The sequence below is a fragment of the Oncorhynchus gorbuscha genome, unplaced genomic scaffold, assembly GCF_021184085.1.
Source record: "Oncorhynchus gorbuscha isolate QuinsamMale2020 ecotype Even-year unplaced genomic scaffold, OgorEven_v1.0 Un_scaffold_3120, whole genome shotgun sequence".
In the NCBI taxonomy this organism is placed as follows: Eukaryota; Metazoa; Chordata; class Actinopteri; order Salmoniformes; family Salmonidae; genus Oncorhynchus; species Oncorhynchus gorbuscha.
The window spans coordinates 40787-55000 of record NW_025747456.1 but is presented as its reverse complement, the minus strand read 5'-3'; the positions used below and the strand labels follow the sequence as shown (position 1 = coordinate 55000).

Below are 14214 nucleotides of genomic sequence, written 5' to 3'. Positions count from 1 at the left end.
ATACAAAGTGAATATATAAAGTGAAAAACAACAAAAATTAACAGTAAACATTACACATACAGAAGTTTCAAAACAGTAAAGACATTACAAATCTCTCTCTCTATCTCTCTCTCTATCTGTCTCTCTATCTGTCTCTCTATCTGTCTCTCTATCTGTCTCTCTATCTGTCTCTCTATCTGTCTCTCTATCTGTCTCTCTATCTGTCTGTCTCTCTGTCTGTCTGTCTCTGTCTGTCTGTCTCTCTATCTGTCTGTCTCTCTATCTGTCTGTCTCTCTATCTGTCTGTCTCTCTATCTGTCTGTCTCTCTATCTGTCTGTCTCTCTATCTGTCTGTCTCTCTATCTATCTCTCTGTCTGTCTCTCTATCTGTCTCTCTATCTGTCTCTCTATCTGTCTCTCTATCTGTCTCTCTATCTGTCTCTCTATCTGTCTCTCTATCTGTCTCTCTATCTGTCTCTCTATCTGTCTCTCTATCTGTCTCTCTATCTGTCTCTCTATCTGTCTCTCTATCTGTCTCTCTATCTGTCTGTCTCTCTATCTGTCTCTCTATCTGTCTCTCTATCTGTCTGTCTGTCTCTGTCTGTCTGTCTGTCTATCTATCTGTCTGTCTATCTATCTATCTATCTGTCTCTCTATCTATCTGTCTCTCTATCTATCCGTCTCTCTATCTATCCGTCTCTCTATCTGTCTCTCTGTCTCTCTATCTGTCTCTCTGTCTCTCTATCTGTCTCTCTATCTATCTATCTGTCTCTCTATCTATCTGTCTCTCTATCTATCTGTCTCTCTATCTATCTGTCTCTCTCTCTCTCTCTCTATCTGTCTCTCTCTCTCTCTCTTTATCTCTCTCTCTCTCTCTTTATCTCTGACACTTTTTGGGGAGGAAGACATTATGTTCAGCACCAGTGAAAAGTCAGTTTGGACACCTAATTATTCCAGGGTTTTTCTTTATTTTTACTATTTTCTACATTGTAGTGACCAAAAAAGTGTTAAACAAATCCATTTTCTTTTTATAATTGAGATTCTTCCAACTAGCCACCCTTTGCCTTGATGACTGTTTTGCACACTCTTGGTAAAAAATAAAGAACTGCTTGAATGAGCTGGTACAAACTGACTGGTGCTGTATGTCTTGGAAACTGACTGGTGCTGTATGTCTTGGAAACTGACTGGTGCTGTATGTCTTGGAAACTGACTGGTGCTGTATGTCTTGGAAACTGACTGGTGCTGTATGTCTTGGAAACTGACTGGTGCTGTATGTCTTGGAAACTGACTGGTGCTGTATGTCTTGAAACTGACTGGTGCTGTATGTCTTGGAAACTGACTGGTGCTGTATGTCTTGAAACTGACTGGTGCTGTATGTCTTGGAAACTGACTGGTGCTGTACGTCTTGGAAACTGACTGGTGCTGTACGTCTTGGAAACTGACTGGTGCTGTATGTCTTGGAAACTGACTGGTGCTGTATGTCTTGGAAACTGACTGGTGCTGTATGTCTTGGAAACTGACTGGTGCTGTATGTCTTCCAAACTGACTGGTGCTGTATGTCTTGGAAACTGACTGGTGCTGTATGTCTTGAAACTGACTGGTGCTGTACGTCTTGGAAACTGACTGGTGCTGTACGTCTTGGAAACTGACTGGTGCTGTACGTCTTGGAAACTGACTGGTGCTGTACGTCTTGGAAACTGACTGGTGCTGTATGTCTTGGAAACTGACTGGTGCTGTATGTCTTGGAAACTGACTGGTGCTGTATGTCTTGGAAACTGACTGGTGCTGTATGTCTTGGAAACTGACTGGTGCTGTATGTCTTCCAAACTGACTGGTGCTGTACGTCTTGGAAACTGACTGGTGCTGTACGTCTTGGAAACTGACTGGTGCTGTATGTCTTGGAAACTGACTGGTGCTGTACGTCTTGGAAACTGACTGGTGCTGTACGTCTTGGAAACTGACTGGTGCTGTACGTCTTGGAAACTGACTGGTGCTGTACGTCTTGGAAACTGACTGGTGCTGTACGTCTTGGAAACTGACTGGTGCTGTACGTCTTGGAAACTGACTGGTGCTGTACGTCTTGGAAACTGACTGGTGCTGTATGTCTTGGAAACTGACTGGTGCTGTATGTCTTGGAAACTGACTGGTGCTGTATGTCTTGGAAACTGACTGGTGCTGTATGTCTTGGAAACTGACTGGTGCTGTATGTCTTGGAAACTGACTGGTGCTGTACGTCTTCCAAACTGACTGGTGCTGTACGTCTTGGAAACTGACTGGTGCTGTACGTCTTGGAAACTGACTGGTGCTGTATGTCTTGGAAACTGACTGGTGCTGTATGTCTTGGAAACTGACTGGTGCTGTACGTCTTGGAAACTGACTGGTGCTGTACGTCTTGGAAACTGACTGGTGCTGTACGTCTTGGAAACTGACTGGTGCTGTACGTCTTGGAAACTGACTGGTGCTGTACGTCTTGGAAACTGACTGGTGCTGTACGTCTTGGAAACTGACTGGTGCTGTATGTCTTGGAAACTGACTGGTGCTGTACGTCTTCCAAACTGACTGGTGCTGTACGTCTTGGAAACTGACTGGTGCTGTATGTCTTGGAAACTGACTGGTGCTGTATGTCTTGGAAACTGACTGGTGCTGTATGTCTTGGAAACTGACTGGTGCTGTATGTCTTCCAAACTGACTGGTGCTGTACGTCTTGGAAACTGACTGGTGCTGTATGTCTTGGAAACTGACTGGTGCTGTACGTCTTGGAAACTGACTGGTGCTGTATGTCTTGGAAACTGACTGGTGCTGTATGTCTTGGAAACTGACTGGTGCTGTACGTCTTGGAAACTGACTGGTGCTGTACGTCTTGGAAACTGACTGGTGCTGTACGTCTTGGAAACTGACTGGTGCTGTACGTCTTGGAAACTGACTGGTGCTGTACGTCTTGGAAACTGACTGGTGCTGTATGTCTTGGAAACTGACTGGTGCTGTATGTCTTGGAAACTGACTGGTGCTGTATGTCTTGGAAACTGACTGGTGCTGTATGTCTTGGAAACTGACTGGTGCTGTATGTCTTGGAAACTGACTGGTGCTGTATGTCTTGGAAACTGACTGGTGCTGTATGTCTTGGAAACTGACTGGTGCTGTATGTCTTCCAAACTGACTGGTGCTGTACGTCTTGAAACTGACTGGTGCTGTACGTCTTGGAAACTGACTGGTGCTGTACGTCTTGGAAACTGACTGGTGCTGTACGTCTTGGAAACTGACTGGTGCTGTACGTCTTGGAAACTGCCTGGTGCTGTACGTCTTGGAAACTGACTGGTGCTGTACGTCTTGGAAACTGACTGGTGCTGTACGTCTTGGAAACTGACTGGTGCTGTACGTCTTGGAAACTGACTGGTGCTGTACGTCTTGAAACTGACTGGTGCTGTATGTCTTGAAACTGACTGGTGCTGTATGTCTTGAAACTGACTGGTGCTGTATGTCTTGGAAACTGACTGGTGCTGTACGTCTTCCAAACTGACTGGTGCTGTACGTCTTGGAAACTGACTGGTGCTGTATGTCTTGGAAACTGACTGGTGCTGTATGTCTTGGAAACTGACTGGTGCTGTATGTCTTGAAACTGACTGGTGCTGTACGTCTTGAAACTGACTGGTGCTGTACGTCTTGGAAACTGACTGGTGCTGTACGTCTTGGAAACTGACTGGTGCTGTACGTCTTGGAAACTGACTGGTGCTGTACGTCTTGGAAACTGACTGGTGCTGTACGTCTTGGAAACTGACTGGTGCTGTATGTCTTGGAAACTGACTGGTGCTGTATGTCTTGAAACTGACTGGTGCTGTACGTCTTGAAACTGACTGGTGCTGTATGTCTTGGAAACTGACTGGTGCTGTATGTCTTGGAAACTGACTGGTGCTGTATGTCTTGAAACTGACTGGTGCTGTACGTCTTGGAAACTGACTGGTGCTGTACGTCTTGGAAACTGACTGGTGCTGTACGTCTTGGAAACTGACTGGTGCTGTACGTCTTGGAAACTGACTGGTGCTGTACGTCTTGGAAACTGACTGGTGCTGTACGTCTTGGAAACTGACTGGTGCTGTACGTCTTGGAAACTGACTGGTGCTGTACGTCTTGGAAACTGACTGGTGCTGTACGTCTTGGAAACTGACTGGTGCTGTACGTCTTGAAACTGACTGGTGCTGTACGTCTTGGAAACTGACTGGTGCTGTACGTCTTGAAACTGACTGGTGCTGTACGTCTTGGAAACTGACTGGTGCTGTACGTCTTGGAAACTGACTGGTGCTGTACGTCTTGGAAACTGACTGGTGCTGTATGTCTTGGAAACTGACTGGTGCTGTATGTCTTGAAACTGACTGGTGCTGTACGTCTTGGAAACTGACTGGTGCTGTACGTCTTGGAAACTGACTGGTGCTGTACGTCTTGGAAACTGACTGGTGCTGTACGTCTTGGAAACTGACTGGTGCTGTACGTCTTGGAAACTGACTGGTGCTGTACGTCTTGGAAACTGACTGGTGCTGTACGTCTTGGAAACTGACTGGTGCTGTACGTCTTGGAAACTGACTGGTGCTGTACGTCTTGGAAACTGACTGGTGCTGTACGTCTTGAAACTGACTGGTGCTGTACGTCTTGGAAACTGACTGGTGCTGTACGTCTTGGAAACTGACTGGTGCTGTACGTCTTGGAAACTGACTGGTGCTGTATGTCTTGGAAACTGACTGGTGCTGTACGTCTTGGAAACTGACTGGTGCTGTATGTCTTGGAAACTGACTGGTGCTGTATGTCTTGGAAACTGACTGGTGCTGTATGTCTTGGAAACTTACCCCGGACCCCAACCTACCCCGAACCCCAACTTACCCCGTCCCCCAACTTACTCAACTTACTCAACTTACCAACTTACTCAACTTACCCCGTCCCCCAACTTACTCAACTTACCCCGGACCCCAACTTACCCCGGACCCCAACTTACCCCGGGCCCCAACCTACCCCGGACCACCAACTTACCCCGGACCCCCAACTTACCCCCGGACCCCAACTTACCCCGGACCCCCAACTTACCCCGGACCCCCAACACCCCGGACCCCCAACTTACCCCGGCCCCCAACTTACCCCGGCCCCCAACTAACCCCGGACCCCAACTAACCCCGGACCCCAACTAACCCCGGACCCCAACTAAAGCTGATTTTACCCTAAGCTGAACCTCTTTGTGTCCAGGTCCATAAAGGACATACAGCCGAAAGACTTCGTTTCTAAACTCCAATTTAACTTCACCCTCCTTCAGGGTTGATGAGTCATTCAAAATGACTGTCAAAGCAACACGATAACTAGGGCTTTACTATGACGGTGAAACTTGTCAAAATGCTCAGTTTTGACACTTTCGCAAGTAGTTCTTTCATATTTAAAAACATCTGATTTATGGAATTCTAAATTGTGGTCTATATTAAAAAGGAACTTGTTTTATTTAATATAACAGGCTTTTCAAATTCCATGTTCGTGCACAATTTCTACTTGAAATATGAAAAGGCAGTCTTGTGGTGGACCCGACTCTACTACTGCCTCTGTGTCTGCCTCTGTGTCTCAGGGCCATAATCGTATCATCGCCTACAGCCGACCCATCTACTTCTGTCTGTGCTGCGTGTTGATCTGGATGTTGGACTACGTCAGTGACAGAAGCGGTTCAGCCCGGTTCACCCTGTACGGTGTCGCCGTCACTAGCTCCCTGGTTCTGTCCTCTGCCAGAGACCTCGTCATCGGTGAGACTACTGTACAGGAACATGTTTAATTGTTTGGATAAAGGGGCCAATCTGATCTTTCCACAATCCTGAACCACCTGTATGACACATTTATATATATTTTGTTGTTGTTGTTGTTGAATGTTGTTGTTGCTGAATGTTGTTGTTGTTGCTGAATGTTGTTGTTGTTGCTGAATGTTGTTGTTGATGATGCTGAATGTTGTTGTTGTTGATGCTGAATGTTGTTGCTGAATGTTGTTGTTGTTGATGCTGAATGTTGTTGTTGATGCTGAATGTTGTTGTTGCTGTTGCTGAATGTTGTTGTTGCTGAATGTTGTTGTTGCTGAATGTTGTTGTTGCTGAATGTTGTTGTTGCTGAATGTTGTTGTTGCTGAATGTTGTTGTTGTTGCTGAATGTTGTTGTTGTTGATGCTGAATGTTGTTGTTGATGCTGAATGTTGTTGTTGATGCTGAATGTTGTTGTTGCTGTTGCTGAATGTTGTTGTTGCTGAATGTTGTTGTTGCTGAATGTTGTTGTTGCTGAATGTTGTTGTTGCTGAATGTTGTTGTTGTTGTTGCTGCTGAATGTTGTTGTTGCTGCTGAATGTTGTTGTTGCTGCTGAATGTTGTTGTTGCTGCTGAATGTTGTTGTTGCTGCTGAATGTTGTTGCTGCTGCTGAATGTTGTTGTTGTTTTTTGTTGTTGTTGTTGCTGAATGTTGTTGTTGTTGCTGAATGTTGTTGTTGTTGCTGAATGTTGTTGTTGTTGTTGCTGAATGTTGTTGTTGTTGTTGCTGAATGTTGTTGTTGTTGCTGAATGTTGTTGTTGCTGAATGTTGTTGTTGTTGTTGCTGCTGAATGTTGTTGTTGCTGCTGAATGTTGTTGTTGCTGCTGAATGTTGTTGTTGCTGCTGAATGTTGTTGTTGCTGCTGAATGTTGTTGCTGCCGAATGTTGTTGTTGCTGCCGAATGTTGTTGTTGCTGCCGAATGTTGTTGTTGCTGCCGAATGTTGTTGTTGCTGCCGAATGTTGTTGTTGCTGCTGAATGTTGTTGTTGCTGCTGAATGTTGTTGTTGCTGCTGAATGTTGTTGTTGTTGCTGCTGAATGTTGTTGTTGTTGCTGCTGAATGTTGTTGTTGCTGCTGAATGTTGTTGTTGCTGCTGAATGTTGTTGTTGTTGCTGAATGTTGTTGTTGTTGCTGAATGTTGTTGAATGTTGTTGTTGCTGTTAAATGTTGTTGCTGTTTTTTGTTGTTGCTGAATGTTGTTGTTGTTGTTGCTGCTGAATGTTGTTGTTGCTGCTGAATGTTGTTGTTGCTGCTGAATGTTGTTGTTGCTGCTGAATGTTGTTGTTGCTGCTGAATGTTGTTGTTGCTGCTGAATGTTGTTGTTGCTGCTGAATGTTGTTGTTGTTGCTGAATGTTGTTGTTGTTGCTGAATGTTGTTGTTGTTGCTGAATGTTGTTGTTGTTGAATGTTGTTGTTGTTGAATGTTGTTGTTGTTGAATGTTGTTGTTGTTGTTGAATGTTGTTGTTGTTGTTGAATGTTGTTGTTGCTGTTGAATGTTGTTGTTGCTGTTGAATGTTGTTGCTGTTGAATGTTGTTGCTGTTAAATGTTGTTGCTGTTGAATGTTGTTGCTGTTAAATGTTGTTGCTGTTAAATGTTGTTGTTGTTTTTTGTTGTTGTTGCTGAATGATGTTGTTGTTGCTGAATGATGTTGTTGTTGCTGAATGATGTTGTTGTTGCTGAATGATGTTGTTGTTGCTGAATGATGTTGTTGTTGCTGAATGATGTTGTTGTTGCTGAATGATGTTGTTGTTGCTGAATGATGTTGTTGTTGCTGAATGTTGTTGTTGCTGAATGTTGTTGTTGCTGAATGTTGTTGTTGCTGAATGTTGTTGTTGCTGAATGTTGTTGTTGCTGAATGTTGTTGTTGTTGCTGAATGTTGTTGTTGTTGCTGAATGTTGTTGTTGTTGTTGCTGCTGAATGTTGTTGTTGTTGTTGCTGCTGAATGTTGTTGCTGCTGAATGTTGTTGCTGCTGAATGTTGTTGCTGCTGAATGTTGTTGTTGCCGAATGTTATTGCTGCTGAATGTTGTTGTTGTTGCTGAATGTTGTTGTTGTTGCTGAATGTTGTTGTTGTTGCTGAATGTTGTTGTTGTTGCTGAATGTTGTTGTTGCTGCTGAATGTTGTTGTTGTTGCTGCTGAATGTTGTTGTTGCTGCTGAATGTTGTTGTTGTTGCTGCTGAATGTTGTTGTTGTTGCTGCTGAATGTTGTTGCTGCTGAATGTTGTTGTTGTTGTTGCTGCTGAATGTTGTTGTTGCTGCTGAATGTTGTTGTTGCTGCTGAATGTTGTTGTTGTTGCTGCTGAATGTTGTTGTTGCTGAATGTTGTTGTTGTTGCTGCTGAATGTTGTTGTTGCTGCTGAATGTTGTTGTTGCTGCTGAATGTTGTTGTTGCTGAATGTTGTTGTTTTTTGTTGTTGTTGCTGAATGTTGTTGTTGTTGCTGAATGTTGTTGTTGTTGCTGAATGTTGTTGTTGTTGCTGAATGTTGTTGTTGTTGCTGAATGTTGTTGTTGTTGCTGAATGTTGTTGTTGCTGAAAGTTGTTGTTGCTGAATGTTGTTGTTGTTGTTGCTGAATGTTGTTGTTGCTGAATGTTGTTGTTTTTTGTTGTTGTTGCTGAATGTTGTTGTTGTTGCTGAATGTTGTTGTTGCTGCTGAATGTTGTTGTTGTTGCTGCTGAATGTTGTTGTTGTTGCTGCTGAATGTTGTTGTTGCTGCTGAATGTTGTTGTTGTTGCTGCTGAATGTTGTTGTTGTTGCTGCTGAATGTTGTTGCTGCTGAATGTTGTTGTTGTTGTTGCTGCTGAATGTTGTTGTTGCTGCTGAATGTTGTTGTTGCTGCTGAATGTTGTTGTTGCTGCTGAATGTTGTTGTTGCTGCTGAATGTTGTTGTTGTTGCTGCTGAATGTTGTTGTTGCTGAATGTTGTTGTTGTTGCTGCTGAATGTTGTTGTTGCTGCTGAATGTTGTTGTTGCTGCTGAATGTTGTTGTTGCTGAATGTTGTTGTTTTTTGTTGTTGTTGCTGAATGTTGTTGTTGTTGCTGAATGTTGTTGTTGTTGCTGAATGTTGTTGTTGTTGCTGAATGTTGTTGTTGTTGCTGAATGTTGTTGTTGCTGAATGTTGTTGTTGCTGAATGTTGTTGTTGTTGTTGCTGAATGTTGTTGTTGCTGAATGTTGTTGTTTTTTGTTGTTGTTGCTGAATGTTGTTGTTGTTGCTGAATGTTGTTGTTGTTGCTGAATGTTGTTGTTGTTTTTGCTGAATGTTGTTGTTGCTGAATGTTGTTGTTGCTGAATGTTGTTGTTGTTGTTGCTGAATGTTGTTGTTGCTGAATGTTGTTGTTGCTGAATGTTGTTGTTGCTGAATGTTGTTGTTGCTGAATGTTGTTGTTGCTGAATGTTGTTGTTGCTGAATGTTGTTGTTGCTGAATGTTGTTGTTGTTGCTGAATGTTGTTGTTGTTGCTGAATGTTGTTGTTGTTGTTGCTGCTGAATGTTGTTGCTGCTGAATGTTGTTGCTGCTGAATGTTGTTGCTGCTGAATGTTGTTGTTGCCGAATGTTATTGCTGCTGAATGTTGTTGTTGTTGCTGAATGTTGTTGTTGTTGCTGAATGTTGTTGTTGTTGCTGAATGTTGTTGTTGTTGCTGAATGTTGTTGTTGCTGCTGAATGTTGTTGTTGTTGCTGCTGAATGTTGTTGTTGCTGCTGAATGTTGTTGTTGTTGCTGCTGAATGTTGTTGTTGTTGCTGCTGAATGTTGTTGCTGCTGAATGTTGTTGTTGTTGTTGCTGCTGAATGTTGTTGTTGCTGCTGAATGTTGTTGTTGCTGCTGAATGTTGTTGTTGTTGCTGCTGAATGTTGTTGTTGCTGAATGTTGTTGTTGTTGCTGCTGAATGTTGTTGTTGCTGCTGAATGTTGTTGTTGCTGCTGAATGTTGTTGTTGCTGAATGTTGTTGTTTTTTGTTGTTGTTGCTGAATGTTGTTGTTGTTGCTGAATGTTGTTGTTGTTGCTGAATGTTGTTGTTGTTGCTGAATGTTGTTGTTGTTGCTGAATGTTGTTGTTGTTGCTGAATGTTGTTGTTGCTGAAAGTTGTTGTTGCTGAATGTTGTTGTTGTTGTTGCTGAATGTTGTTGTTGCTGAATGTTGTTGTTTTTGTTGTTGTTGCTGAATGTTGTTGTTGTTGCTGAATGTTGTTGTTGTTGCTGAATGTTGTTGTTGTTGCTGAATGTTGTTGTTGTTGCTGAATGTTGTTGTTGTTGCTGAATGTTGTTGTTGTTGCTGAATGTTGTTGTTGTTGCTGAATGTTGTTGTTGCTGAAAGTTGTTGTTGCTGAATGTTGTTGTTGTTGTTGCTGAATGTTGTTGTTGCTGAATGTTGTTGTTTTTTGTTGTTGTTGCTGAATGTTGTTGTTGTTGCTGAATGTTGTTGTTGCTGCTGAATGTTGTTGTTGTTGCTGCTGAATGTTGTTGCTGTTGAATGTTGTTGCTGTTAAATGTTGTTGCTGTTGAATGTTGTTGCTGTTAAATGTTGTTGCTGTTAAATGTTGTTGTTGTTTTTTGTTGTTGTTGTTTTTTGTTGTTGTTGCTGAATGATGTTGTTGTTGCTGAATGATGTTGTTGTTGCTGAATGATGTTGTTGTTGCTGAATGATGTTGTTGTTGCTGAATGATGTTGTTGTTGCTGAATGATGTTGTTGTTGCTGAATGATGTTGTTGTTGCTGAATGATGTTGTTGTTGCTGAATGTTGTTGTTGCTGAATGTTGTTGTTGCTGAATGTTGTTGTTGCTGAATGTTGTTGTTGTTGCTGAATGTTGTTGTTGTTGTTGCTGCTGAATGTTGTTGTTGTTGTTGCTGCTGAATGTTGTTGCTGCTGAATGTTGTTGCTGCTGAATGTTGTTGCTGCTGAATGTTGTTGTTGCCGAATGTTATTGCTGCTGAATGTTGTTGTTGTTGCTGAATGTTGTTGTTGTTGCTGAATGTTGTTGTTGTTGCTGAATGTTGTTGTTGTTGCTGAATGTTGTTGTTGCTGCTGAATGTTGTTGTTGTTGCTGCTGAATGTTGTTGTTGCTGCTGAATGTTGTTGTTGTTGCTGCTGAATGTTGTTGTTGTTGCTGCTGAATGTTGTTGCTGCTGAATGTTGTTGTTGTTGTTGCTGCTGAATGTTGTTGTTGCTGCTGAATGTTGTTGTTGCTGCTGAATGTTGTTGTTGTTGCTGCTGAATGTTGTTGTTGCTGAATGTTGTTGTTGTTGCTGCTGAATGTTGTTGTTGCTGCTGAATGTTGTTGTTGCTGCTGAATGTTGTTGTTGCTGAATGTTGTTGTTTTTGTTGTTGTTGCTGAATGTTGTTGTTGTTGCTGAATGTTGTTGTTGTTGCTGAATGTTGTTGTTGTTGCTGAATGTTGTTGTTGTTGCTGAATGTTGTTGTTGTTGCTGAATGTTGTTGTTGCTGAAAGTTGTTGTTGCTGAATGTTGTTGTTGTTGTTGCTGAATGTTGTTGTTGCTGAATGTTGTTGTTTTTTGTTGTTGTTGCTGAATGTTGTTGTTGTTGCTGAATGTTGTTGTTGCTGCTGAATGTTGTTGTTGTTGCTGCTGAATGTTGTTGTTGCTGCTGAATGTTGTTGTTGTTGCTGCTGAATGTTGTTGTTGTTGCTGCTGAATGTTGTTGCTGCTGAATGTTGTTGTTGTTGTTGCTGCTGAATGTTGTTGTTGCTGCTGAATGTTGTTGTTGCTGCTGAATGTTGTTGTTGTTGCTGCTGAATGTTGTTGTTGCTGAATGTTGTTGTTGTTGCTGCTGAATGTTGTTGTTGCTGCTGAATGTTGTTGTTGCTGCTGAATGTTGTTGTTGCTGAATGTTGTTGTTTTTTGTTGTTGTTGCTGAATGTTGTTGTTGTTGCTGAATGTTGTTGTTGTTGCTGAATGTTGTTGTTGTTGCTGAATGTTGTTGTTGTTGCTGAATGTTGTTGTTGTTGCTGAATGTTGTTGTTGCTGAAAGTTGTTGTTGCTGAATGTTGTTGTTGTTGTTGCTGAATGTTGTTGTTGCTGAATGTTGTTGTTTTTTGTTGTTGTTGCTGAATGTTGTTGTTGTTGCTGAATGTTGTTGTTGCTGCTGAATGTTGTTGTTGTTGCTGCTGAATGTTGTTGTTGTTGTTGCTGCTGAATGTTGTTGCTGCTGAATGTTGTTGCTGCTGAATGTTGTTGCTGCTGAATGTTGTTGTTGCCGAATGTTATTGCTGCTGAATGTTGTTGTTGTTGCTGAATGTTGTTGTTGTTGCTGAATGTTGTTGTTGTTGCTGAATGTTGTTGTTGTTGCTGAATGTTGTTGTTGCTGCTGAATGTTGTTGTTGTTGCTGCTGAATGTTGTTGTTGCTGCTGAATGTTGTTGTTGTTGCTGCTGAATGTTGTTGTTGCTGCTGAATGTTGTTGCTGCTGAATGTTGTTGTTGTTGTTGCTGCTGAATGTTGTTGTTGCTGCTGAATGTTGTTGTTGCTGCTGAATGTTGTTGTTGTTGCTGCTGAATGTTGTTGTTGCTGAATGTTGTTGTTGTTGCTGCTGAATGTTGTTGTTGTTGCTGCTGAATGTTGTTGTTGCTGCTGAATGTTGTTGTTGCTGCTGAATGTTGTTGTTGTTGCTGAATGTTGTTGTTGCTGAATGTTGTTGTTGTTGCTGCTGAATGTTGTTGTTGCTGCTGAATGTTGTTGTTGCTGCTGAATGTTGTTGTTGCTGAATGTTGTTGTTTTTTGTTGTTGTTGCTGAATGTTGTTGTTGTTGCTGAATGTTGTTGTTGTTGCTGAATGTTGTTGTTGTTGCTGAATGTTGTTGTTGTTGCTGAATGTTGTTGTTGTTGCTGAATGTTGTTGTTGCTGAAAGTTGTTGTTGCTGAATGTTGTTGTTGTTGTTGCTGAATGTTGTTGTTGCTGAATGTTGTTGTTTTTTGTTGTTGTTGCTGAATGTTGTTGTTGTTGCTGAATGTTGTTGTTGTTGCTGAATGTTGTTGTTGTTGCTGAATGTTGTTGTTGTTGCTGAATGTTGTTGTTGTTGCTGAATGTTGTTGTTGTTGCTGAATGTTGTTGTTGTTGCTGAATGTTGTTGTTGCTGAAAGTTGTTGTTGCTGAATGTTGTTGTTGTTGTTGCTGAATGTTGTTGTTGCTGAATGTTGTTGTTGCTGAATGTTGTTGTTGCTGAATGTTGTTGTTGCTGAATGTTGTTGTTGCTGAATGTTGTTGTTGCTGAATGTTGTTGTTTTTTGTTGTTGTTGCTGAATGTTGTTGTTGTTGCTGAATGTTGTTGTTGCTGAAAGTTGTTGTTGCTGAATGTTGTTGTTGTTGTTGCTGAATGTTGTTGTTGCTGAATGTTGTTGTTGCTGAATGTTGTTGTTGCTGAATGTTGTTGTTGCTGAATGTTGTTGTTGCTGAATGTTGTTGTTGCTGAATGTTGTTGTTTTTTGTTGTTGTTGCTGAATGTTGTTGTTGTTGCTGAATGTTGTTGTTGCTGCTGAATGTTGTTGTTGTTGCTGCTGAATGTTGTTGTTGCTGCTGAATGTTGTTGTTGTTGCTGCTGAATGTTGTTGTTGTTGCTGCTGAATGTTGTTGCTGCTGAATGTTGTTGTTGTTGTTGCTGCTGAATGTTGTTGTTGCTGCTGAATGTTGTTGTTGCTGCTGAATGTTGTTGTTGTTGCTGCTGAATGTTGTTGTTGCTGAATGTTGTTGTTGTTGCTGCTGAATGTTGTTGTTGTTGCTGCTGAATGTTGTTGTTGCTGCTGAATGTTGTTGTTGCTGAATGTTGTTGTTTTTTGTTGTTGTTGCTGAATGTTGTTGTTGTTGCTGAATGTTGTTGTTGTTGCTGAATGTTGTTGTTGTTGCTGAATGTTGTTGTTGTTGCTGAATGTTGTTGTTGTTGCTGAATGTTGTTGTTGCTGAAAGTTGTTGTTGCTGAATGTTGTTGTTGTTGTTGCTGAATGTTGTTGTTGCTGAATGTTGTTGTTTTTTGTTGTTGTTGCTGAATGTTGTTGTTGTTGCTGAATGTTGTTGTTGCTGCTGAATGTTGTTGTTGTTGCTGCTGAATGTTGTTGTTGTTGTTGCTGCTGAATGTTGTTGCTGCTGAATGTTGTTGCTGCTGAATGTTGTTGCTGCTGAATGTTGTTGTTGCCGAATGTTATTGCTGCTGAATGTTGTTGTTGTTGCTGAATGTTGTTGTTGTTGCTGAATGTTGTTGTTGTTGCTGAATGTTGTTGTTGTTGCTGAATGTTGTTGTTGCTGCTGAATGTTGTTGTTGTTGCTGCTGAATGTTGTTGTTGCTGCTGAATGTTGTTGTTGTTGCTGCTGAATGTTGTTGTTGCTGCTGAATGTTGTTGCTGCTGAATGTTGTTGTTGTTGTTGCTGCTGAATGTTGTTGTTGCTGCTGAATGTTGTTGTTGCTGCTGAATGTTGTT

At 41.8% G+C, this 14214-nt stretch overlaps 1 protein-coding gene across 1 annotated transcript in view; it reads left to right on the top strand.

The window, feature by feature from the left end:
- Positions 1-5572: 5572 nt before the first annotated feature.
- Positions 5573-14214, top strand: part of LOC124027349 (pecanex-like protein 1) — a gene marked incomplete at both ends in the record, with an annotated part of 45087 nt that continues 36445 nt past the window's right edge. Inside the window, 1 exon segment of the mRNA XM_046339794.1 lies at positions 5573-5744. Coding sequence (XP_046195750.1) covers positions 5573-5744 — 172 coding nt within the window.